General features: G+C 35.9%; 2 protein-coding genes across 2 annotated transcripts; one reads left to right on the forward strand and one right to left on the reverse strand.

The window, feature by feature from the left end:
- Positions 1–141: 141 nt before the first annotated feature.
- blcap (bladder cancer associated protein) lies at positions 142–2,324 on the reverse strand. Its single transcript, XM_058779062.1, has 2 exons — positions 2,206–2,324; positions 142–962 (listed from the first exon to the last, which is right to left on the reverse strand). The coding sequence occupies exon 2, from the start codon at positions 841–843 to the stop codon at positions 580–582; it is 264 nt and encodes an 87-aa protein (XP_058635045.1). The 5' UTR covers positions 844–962; positions 2,206–2,324; the 3' UTR covers positions 142–579.
- Positions 2,325–2,911: 587 nt separating this feature from the next.
- Positions 2,912–10,780, forward strand: tmem74b (transmembrane protein 74B). The gene is made up of 2 exons (XM_058779996.1): positions 2,912–3,541; positions 5,489–10,780. The coding sequence occupies exon 2, from the start codon at positions 5,538–5,540 to the stop codon at positions 6,240–6,242; it is 705 nt and encodes a 234-aa protein (XP_058635979.1). The 5' UTR covers positions 2,912–3,541; positions 5,489–5,537; the 3' UTR covers positions 6,243–10,780.
- The last annotated feature ends 259 nt before the right edge of the window (positions 10,781–11,039 follow it).

Here is an 11,039-nt window from a genome sequence, read left to right on the forward strand (position 1 = left end):
TGTTTATCTGCCATAGAACGGACCTGCTTGGAAAAAACAGTGGGCAAAAAACATGATTGATCCACACAGCTGTTCTGAGGTTGTTTATAGTGTGTCACTGTCAAACAAAAGATGATATTTCACATGTACACACACAGCTGCTCGATGTTGATCATTAGAAACTTTATTGAATTAAAAGTGGAGACAGCATTTGAGCTAACTCAGCAGTGCAGAAGCATGCCTCCAGCTCAAGTTGCGTGACAAAATTCATCTGGCGTCTATCCGCTTAACACTTGGATTCATACTGATTATTGACACATGAACAGAAACCCAAAATCGCAATATACAAACACGCACACACATTATCATCTACCCCTTTGGAAAAATTCAGCATCCAGAAATGAAATAATGTGCACCGAACACAACGAGAATGGAACCCATGCAAGCTTCAGACGCCCCTGCGAGGAGATTCAAGTCAGGGTTTGTTACGGGTTACAGCGGAGAGCGGTTGTCAACGTGGGTATAAAGAATCGAAACTTCCCAGCATTCCAGGCGGCTTTTGTATTCACAGTCCGGATGTGTCCGTGCAGAAACCCGAGTCTAGGTGCCCACGATGTTGGGGTCGTGTGCTGAGTCCGGCAGTGGAGAATCGTGGCAGTGGTACAGAAAGCAGTTTCCCCAGCAGCTGTAGCAGATGAGGAACAACGCCGCCAGGAAGACTAAGGCACAAATGGTACATGGCTTCCTCTCCAACAGGAAGCTGAGCAGGTAGAAGCCCATGAACATGGAGTGGTTGAACCACAGGGCCGGATTTAAGGGTTTGGGGATCAGGAGGACCGGGAGTAACCACTGGAGGCAGTACATGGTCACTGCGTGTTGGGCCGCCTCGTATTAGCTCAGATATCCGACGTGACGCTACACAATCACAAATCCCTTGTGTATCTGCGAGGGATTAGACGCGGTGTCCAAATACCAGGCGAGGCCTTTGGAAAAGGAGAGAGAAAGAGAAAACCATTTAATACGCACAATTCCTAGCTCGTCTTACACCACCTTACAAGGCGCCGAGGTCAAAGCATGCGTGTATTTTAAGAAATTTAGCTATTTATAGTTGCTGGCCTTCAGTTCTACATGACAACAGTCTAACTTCTATCTACAAAACATGACAACACCGTTATTTAAGTCATCTTTGACTAGTTAAACACTCAATTCAATTAATGTATAAGAGGAAGATTTAACAGACCGATAGTGGAACTTTAATAACTCTGCATACATACAAGAAAAATAGTAAAAATTACAGATTTCTATGATCAAATTAATTTTTTTTAAAGAAAATAGTGTATTTTAGACTGACATTTCTTACACCGTTTACATCAATAATTGTTAATAAACTACAATCACAGGTAAGAATTTGGTAATTAGTGTGATTATTATAATTAATTATGGACAAGGCCAATATTTCAGATTGTGTTTTGATTGTTTTTATACTTTGCACATCCCTAAACATTTTACATTTATGCTGAAGAGCTCAAATCTAACGTTAGCCTAAATATTCCTCGCTCATTAATCGTATGCTCAACATTAAAGCTATGTTTTTAATAACTCTGCATACATTTAACAGGTTTATGGGTGGGTGGTTGTATAATATAAAAATGCAAAACATTTAGATATCTAGTAAAAAGTGTCGTTTTTGGGAAAATAACGTTAATAGTTTCCCCATGTACGTTAGACTGACGCTCCGTATACTGTTTACACAAATAATCGAGAATAAACTACCAAAGACAAAGAAATTTGAAATTATTTTCACATTATACGTTAATTATTTAGGGACATCAAATCAAGTACAAGTGGTTTGATTTTTTAAATACTTCACGCCCCTGAACATTTTAAATATATGCTGAATTTCCCTAGACTGACATTCCTTACATTGTTTACACGAATGACCGACAAAACTACAAAAGAAAGAAATCTAGCAGTTAGTGTGACTTTATACTTAATTATGGGCATTTTATATTTCAGCTGTTGTTTTTAAATTGTCATCAATACAAAACAGATATAAACAATAAAAACATTGTGATGTTAGCGCGTTGGCTAACCGGATATCTAGCATGTGGCTAGGTGTTAGCACAAAAATAAACCTTCCGAACACATGTGTGAAAATATATGATCGTGGCAGTCTCAAATAGGCAAGATTTAAAGCGTAAAAGGCTGAAATAATCGTGTTCAGACCTGCCATTCTTTAAATCCAATCCCGATCTCGCATACAAGCCGTCGCCATTGAGTTCGTTTAGGTGATTGCGTATATTTGTGGAACTCTAAGGACCCAACCGACGGCTGGTGTCCCACACATGCCTGATTAAAAAAAAATCATATAGCTTACTGTTTCTCTCTGAAAGATGCAAATGATAAAAGATTAATTTTTAGTCTTACATTTATTTCATGCATGGCCTTTTACCAAAGTATTGTACTGATATCAAGGTACTGATATCAGGTTGCATTGTATGAATATGATATTATTTACATGGTTTTCCAATTCCATTTATGTGTAAAATATAATTGCTATTTTACTGTGTACCAAATACCATGGTACTATTGTACCAGTCTTGTCCACCAGTTACTAAATAAAAACTGAATAAAGGTTGTTTGTCATTAAAGTAGTTGTGCTTAATGTAACTGCAATATTGAAAGAAAGAAAAAAAAAGTGTATCTTTGGTAATAATGCATACTACTGTCTGAGTTTTGCTGACATATGCCCACACATTGATGCCCTTGGTCCACCACCTGGTTTTTAGTGCTTATAAAGCATGCATTTGTGCTTCCCACACCATTTAAACTGATGGGAACTAATTAGAAAAGCTTTAAGAAATGTAATGCTTGTATTTGTAAAAGAGATATACAAATGAAATATTATAATGTATCTACCTGGATGGCAGATTAAGAAACCGATCTCCCTATGGCCTCTTGTCCAAAAAATAAAAATAAAATAAAATAATCTTAGTAACATTAATGTCAAGGTAGAAGGGGAAAAAAGCAGTGCAAATGTTAATTTATTTTTGGAAAGATGACATTAACATTAACAATGCACAGTTAATGTTTAAATTCCAGCACTAGATTTCAGTAGATTCTAATAATTCTCATTTATGATTATGTAATTATATATATATACTGAAAACCATAACAGAGCAAAAACACAAAGTCTTCCATAAGCCCTGAAAGCATGTAAAATCAATTCCAATATTTTAATTTAAAGCATTTAATTAAATATAACCTACACCCACATCCCTACAGAGACGCCACCTTACAAATCACTGAAGCTGATCTAGTGCATACTAAAATGTGCACTTCATACATAAACAACGCAATATGCGCATCGACAGCATGAGCTGTGTTGTTATTGACGATTAATAATCTGACATGTTGATGCATTTGCGTTTAATTCTGAAAAATGATAGTGTTTCTATCGCGCATGGCTAAATCTCCCCTCGAGATCTCCGTGGAAAAGGTCTTCCTGTCAGCAGCATCCCAGCGTTACTATGATATCTGTGGAGCGATCGCGCGCCTGAAGGTAAGCTCGCGCTCTTATCAATAACATTAACGAACCGATAAACATACTAGCAGGTGCGAGTCAATAAAAGCTCGATGGCGCGCTACATTTGTATTTTAATTAGGCCGGTTGTTGAATATTCAAAGAAACCATTTAACGCTTGAGCTTTTACAAGGTCATATCTGAAACTATAAACGCGCGCTAATGTGAGCGTACATGGATAAATAAGAGCAGATACGTCGCCTAGTTATTGTCGCTCTCGAGAAATAAGATTTTACGCGTAGGGTGAAGTCAGGTAAAACGGGCCACTCTCTGGTAAATCATCGGAGGGGAATAAAAATGTCTCTGCATATCGTCCAGACCGCTGTTTGTGTGTTATGGTCTCTTTTATCAGTATTCGTTACAAATATGTCGCAAAAACAACCGCTTAAGCCAAAGAGCTATTGAAATATCAGAAATCCTCTTCTTTGTCAACACTGTACGTAAAACGGGACAGAGAATCTGCAAAACCATTATTTTGAACAAAGAAACAAATACTGTTTAAACAATTATTTATCCTTTAATTCTAGGCATGGCATGAAATGTTAAAATGTGTGTGGAGGAGGCTGGGTTGAGAGAGATTAGATTGAATGTGGGTTTAACATCTTTAAATTGTCATTTTGAACGTGTAAAAGTTGAATTGACATGTGCCATATTGCTTATGGTGGTTTTGTTGTGTATTTTAAAGAAGATTTACTAAAGGAATTTTAAACATCAGGCTGTTGATTAATGGTGAATGTAATAATTTTCTAACTTTATCATAATATAGAGGCTTGAAAGCTAATTTGTAAGAAAAAAAATTAATTCACCGAAATTATTGAAAATAATTTATTTATTTATTTATTTTTGGACAATTTATTTGGAGGAGGTTTGGGGAGGTGGGCTTGCAAATCTTCACTATTATTAGAAAATTACAAAGCCCCCCCCCTTATATATAGAAATATTTTATGATACATTACTTTTGAATCTCCACTAGCTTTTATATAAATATATAACCTTATGGGTGATCAATTTAGTTCCCCACCTTAGCAAAAAATGTTAGGAATAATTGTGGAATAATTGTTTAAAATAGTTTGCAGTGATTGGATGTTGATTAAATTCAGTGGTATTAGTTGATACATTAATGAAACCACTGGATCAATACCATTAAAGCTTCATTTTGCTGCTAATGGGACATTTTAATCCTTTAATGTAAACACTCATAAAATAGTGTAAGATCATTAAAATGTCCTTGCCAAGTACTTATTGTAGAGACAATCCCCTGGAGCTACTTGGGTTTATATTCCTTGCTCAAGGGCACACTCTCAGAAATAAAGGTACAAAAGCTGTCACTGGGGTGGTACCTTTTCAAAAGGTACATGTTTGTACCTAAAGGGTACCTTAAAGTTACATATTAGTACTTAAAGTGTACATATTTGAACCTAATAGGTACAAAAGTGTACCTTTTGAAAAGGTACCGCCCCAGTGACAGCTTTTGTACCTTTATTTCTGAGAGTGTACATTGTATGCTGATCGCTCTTGGGTTGGCCTCTGCAGAATCTAACCTGTAACTTTTTGGTTTTATTTTATCACAGTGCCACACCTCCCAACATGTTTTTCTAAAGAGAAACAGGTTACAAATTGAATGTCAATCTATTAGCAATGTGAACGCCTACTTCTGCTGTTGCTACACAGGCATTTGGTTTTGATGTTAAAATTACAATTTGGTTTTTACAATTTGACTGTGTTTTGGACACAGCGTGTAAGGTGATTTGTACTGAAACCACATTTAGCAGTTTTACAATACAGTTCTTTTGTCCACACTGATATAGGCCTACCTCAGTTTTGAGATAAAAAAGTGCTATGTATTGGAATGGACTCTGGATCTAAAAGAGTTTTTGGATGCTTTCATGGTTCAAAATGTAATATATGCTATATTATTTTTTTAAGGTGAAACAGGAGGCATTTGATTCAACATGAGTGCAAGCGTTGAGTGTCGATGGAGTCTCTGAACGCTGTGGAGCTCCGTGAACTGGGGGATGGGAGGAGGAGAGAACCTCCTCAGGCCTCCTCAGGACCGCGGCCCACAGCCGGCATCGAAAACGCGTCGTTTGAGGATGAGGATCCGGGAACGAGGATCCGTGTTACCTCCAGAACATCTGGGCCTGAGTTCACATCCATCAACTCTCAGTCAAATCCGCTGCCTATTCAGAGAGAAGTGCCGTCACCGCGCTCCGAAGACGAACCTGAGCTCGAGTACACCGGCCACTCGGTGGACTACGGGTTCATTTTTGCACTCATTTTCCTCGTAAGCGGCATCATATTAGTGGTAATCGCCTACACGATCCCAAGAGAAGCTAAAGTCAACCCGGACCAAGTGACAGCGCGGCAGATGGAGAAACTGGAGATGTACTACGCACAACTCGGTTCTCACCTCGACAAATGTATTATTGCAGGACTTGGTTTGCTCACTTTGGGAGGAATGCTATTATCTATTTTATTAATGGTGTCTATATGCAAAGGGGAACTGTATCGCCGGAGGACTTTCGCTAGAAGACCCATGAAATCATACGGATCCATTAATATGAGGATGAGGCAGTTAGCTGAGGGTGATGGGAGGGAGACGCTTGTGGAATGTGAACCGAACGCCACCGCTGACGCTGCGAACGGTAATCAGGTTCCTTCTGGAATGCTAAACACGTAGCACAACTGAATCACATTGAAAAATTTGTAGATTTGCAGTCGCAAAAAGGAAATAGTGCTTGCAAGGCAGCTTAAATAAAGGTTTTTGGATAAGTTTCAGTTTTGGGCTTTGATAATCTGTGAATGAAACACCTCATCAGAGCCACAGTTGCTGTTGCCATTTTTTTTTTTTGGTTGTCTGCTGTGTTGCCAGATCTCAAAAAGCAACGTGGTCTAAAAAAGAAAAGAAAAAAAGAAACGGCAGATAAGCAACTTGCTTAAAAATAAAAATGATAAAATATAATAAAATATAATAATAATGAATTCATAATTAATTGATCAATAGAAAAAACAACAACAAAAAATAGATTACATAAAGACTAAATTAATTACTTCAGTTGGCACGTGCATTTTAATTACATCGTTTTATATTCACATATACCCGGGAAAGAAAAAAAGCTGCATCATTCGGTATAGTCATCAAAAAATAAGCCTAAAAAATGGAAACCCATGACTGGCCATATTTCTAAGCAACTGTAGGGAAAAAACAATCCTAAATTGCGTATAATAGGTGGACAATGCAACATATGATTAAACAGAAAAAATACCAACCATGATTCGGTATGCAAATAAACACAAGACGACAAAAAAACTAATTGCAATATGCAAATATTGCAATAGTGCCATCTGTCAGTTAGATTTTCATACTTTAATCTTAAATTGAAGTAATTTCTTAAGAAGTATAATATTTATAATAAAAACAAAACAGACAAAACCTGTCAAGGTCATTCCCTCTTCATTACTGTAAAGTGAAGAATAATGATGTATTTTTAAAATGCTAACATCACTGATGCACTGTTTTTTCAACAAAAAATGTAAAGGAAACCATTTTTATAAAGACTTACCATGACTAATCAGCCTTCCTGGCTGGCTTACAAATAGATGTGATGAGTCATGACTAAACAGTTTTATGTCACAATGCAAAGTTTTGACACTCCTAAAATAAGTTTCATTTTCTTTGTACCAAAATATGCATTCAAATTTTTTCCTTTCAATTCTGGAGTAAAATGTGAAATGTTTTCATATACGTTAACCTGTTCATGCTGCCTTGCAAGCACTGTCTTCATATTACCCAAGGCGTAGGCAAACACGCAAAAACACAGAATGTGACGGTGCAAAAAGAGATGCTAAAAACTCTGTTGACTGTTGAAAGAATGAAAGCACAATGGCGAAGCGTCATAATAACTCAACATGCTGCAGAACAAACCGCCATCAGCTACTCTACAAAACTTGAAATAAATGTCTGTATAATCTATAACATCACTAAAGACACTATATGAGTGGAATATATACAAGCTATTATTATCCAAGGATGCAATATGCCTTAAGACGTTACAAATGTTCACCGTGAACACATTTAGGCTTGTTTGTATTTGTATACTGTTCGTGTTTTGTATCTGTGTCACACACTTACTCGTTGTCATCAACCCACGTTCTTGGAGTAGAAGACAATGTACCGCAACCAAGAGAATAGACATATGAATGCTTAACCTTTTAAACAAGATATCTATTTTACAACATCTATCAATATGGTCATATAGTAGATTTGTGCTAACAATTAACAAAAATGTGAAGTTTTACTGTAATGGTGCAATATGCATTAGATTCCAGTAGAGAAATATATATTTCCATATCAATGTTCAGGTTACAAAGTTGTTGTCTTCTCAGTGACACAACAGATATAGGCTACTGTACGCTTTAAGAATATGCTCATCACCCCTTTTAAAACAAAGCTATTGTTATAGCACATAAGCAGACGTTCATGTGTACTTGATCCCAGATGAAGCCGTCCTCACTGGTTTGGTTTTTCTGCTGATGTAGTAACTATTTTCTATAAGTACGCTGTTCAAAAGCAAGATTGTAATCAAAACTAAGCAGAAACCTAATAACAGCAGATGTATTACAAGTCTTATATGTAGTAAAGATTATCCTGCAATGTTATATTTCCGGGTGTATCCAAAATACATACCCAGTATATTACTCTGTAATGGCATTGAAGAAACGGTTTACTAAAACATCTAAATGTACTCACCCTCAGGCCATCCTAGATGTAGATAAGTTTTTCTTCATCAGAACAGATTTAGAGAAAAGAATGGATCCTCTGCAGTGAATGGGTGCCGTCAGAAGGAGAATCCAAACAGCTGATAAAAACATCACAATAATCCGTAAGTAATCCACAGGCTGCATGTTTGTAAGAAACAAGTCTATTATTAAACTGTTAATTCTGGCTTAAATATGAGTTCTCTCTTCATAATATTGCTTTAAAAAGTCATCTTGTGTGAATCAGGAGAGGAATATGCACAGATCAAGCACCGTTTACAAGCCAAACAGTTCTAAACAAATATGTGGATGTTGGTGTGAGAGGATAACATGATGGACGTTTTTACTGGATTATGGATTATGAACTCCCAGAAGTTGCGATTTAAAATAGGTGTGTATCTTACGAACATGTAGCTTTCCACTTCACAAGATGTTAATTGATAGACTGGACTGGTGTGGATTACTTGTGATGTTTTTATCAGCTGTTTGGACTCTGATTCTGACGGCACCCATTCACTGCAGAAGATCCATTGGTGAGCAAGTGATGTAATGCTAAATTTCTCCAAAGTCATCTACATCTTGGATGGCCTGGGGGTCAGTAAATATACATTTTTGGATGAACTGTTTCTTTCAATGAAACTGGTAACTAATATAAAGCTAGGGAAAGCAAAATTCACATTGCATTGATAGAGTTTCCAAAAGTGCACTTCTTGAAACATGCAAGTGAGCATTTGGAACCACTGTAGAATAAAGAAGATTATGATTTCTTTTTTTTAAATATATAAATGTTATAGGCTTGAATCTTGATAAATGAAAACACCAAATTTTTTCACTGTTACACTAAACCTAATGGTTAATGAGAGCACATTAAATCAGAAAGAGAGAATATTGTCACATACCTATAATTTATTTCACGTTAAATATTCTTTACACAATATATTTACTATGGCAGTGAAACATTACTATATACTGTCCTTTGAATATTTGGTGGTGTTTAAAGTGTGATGCGTTCATGTGCTGCGCGATGCATCACTAACTTAAGTGCTGTTTGAAGTGAAATGGACTAGTTGTAATGTTCCTTTGATACATTGCTAAATTATAGTAAACATTTCTGTCATTTATTAACTGTAAGATGTTGGTAATGGTGTGATGTAAAGGTACAAGGTTAAGGGAAAGTGGTATATTGCTTTCACGTCTTTAATTGTGTAAAATATTGTCTTGTAAGCACAGAGGATCTAGTATTGAGCACACTAAGCATTTATCTTACACCGAATCTGTGCTGTTGGTCTCATTGCTCATGAACAAGCTCCTAAATGAATATGAAGGTCATTTAAAGACATTAGGAAATGCTTTTTCAACATGACAGCCTGAACTGGTCGAGTCACTGTATTGAGAATGGAATATTAGTGTATTAATAACTACTGTTCAAAAGTTGGGGGTCAGTAAGATTTTTTATTTTTTAAAGGAATTAATACTTTTGGTCAGCAAGGATGCATTAAATTGATCAAAAAGGTCAATAAAGACATTTAAATTGTTTCATTTCTATTCCAATTATGCTGTTCTTTCCTCATCTGTTCATCAAAGAATCCTGAAAAAAAATGTATCACAGTTTCCACAAAAGTATTAATATTCTAAAAATATTCTTGAGCAAATCAGGATCATGTGACACTGAAGCTTTGCATCACAGGAATAAATGTAATTTTTGAATATGTATATTTAATATTTGAATATGTCATTTATTAAATTACTTTTTAATACATATTCAAACAGTTATTTTAAATTAATTTATCATCTTTTTTCGCAATATTACTGTTTTTACAGTAATTTTAATCAAATGAATGCAGCCTTGGATGTTTCTTTCAGAAACATTTAAAAAGTGTTACCGACCCCAAAGTTTTGAATGGTAGTGTACCTAAAAAATAGCTAAAAATTCTACTCAGCAAGTGGAATGCTGAAGACGGTTATTTATGAACTGCAACTGTACTAGTCGGTCATTCGGGTATTACATGCATACAGAAAATGTGCATATATTGCAGATAAAGTATGTGTAATATGACAGTATGCTGTTCAAATGAGCACAATAATGGGGCTTGTAGTCATTTGTGCTGATTAGAAGCAGCTGCTCATCTTTGTTACTAAATGATCATCATTGTACAATCTGTGAAGGTTAATCATGGAGTCAGGCTATAAAGAGTTCCTAGAAAACACAAGCACTGCAGTGGCTTAATGATGTGCATAATACTTGTGTGGGCCAAACAGACTGTTATGTATTCAAATGAAATGCAGTACCACAGTACTTCTGGGCCAATCACTCTGTTTTTTTAATGTAGAGAGCGGGGGTGTTTGAATTGCATGTACAATGTGAGCTGTGCATTTTAAGTCTTTAACCACTTCATGTATGTTCAAAGCAAATGTGTCACGTTTTTTATACCGTTTCCATGCGTGAAATAAATCTTTTTGTTGCTATACCTGTTTGATTTGAGTCATTCGTGTACATTGAACGACAGAGAACTTTAAAGAATAGCACAGTACAGTATTTGGATACTTCAGCCACACTTAAAATACATAAATGTCATGCACAAGGTAACAGTGGCATTTATTTTATTTAAAAATAGCACAAACAAAATATTTCATATTAAACAGGTTTGTTAGCTTTTAAATAATAAACCAATACACAGAATGATCAAAGTTATGCTCTTAAATTTATTTTAAGTTATCG

The sequence above is a fragment of the Onychostoma macrolepis genome, chromosome 06 (genome assembly GCF_012432095.1).
Source record: "Onychostoma macrolepis isolate SWU-2019 chromosome 06, ASM1243209v1, whole genome shotgun sequence".
In the NCBI taxonomy this organism is placed as follows: domain Eukaryota; kingdom Metazoa; phylum Chordata; class Actinopteri; order Cypriniformes; family Cyprinidae; genus Onychostoma; species Onychostoma macrolepis.

What these genes read in the sequence shown, in the direction of transcription:
- blcap (XM_058779062.1), bottom strand. Translation starts at nt 843, where the DNA reads ATGTACTGCCTCCAGTGGTTACTCCCGGTCCTCCTGATCCCCAAACCC.
- tmem74b (XM_058779996.1), top strand. Translation starts at nt 5,538, where the DNA reads ATGGAGTCTCTGAACGCTGTGGAGCTCCGTGAACTGGGGGATGGGAGG.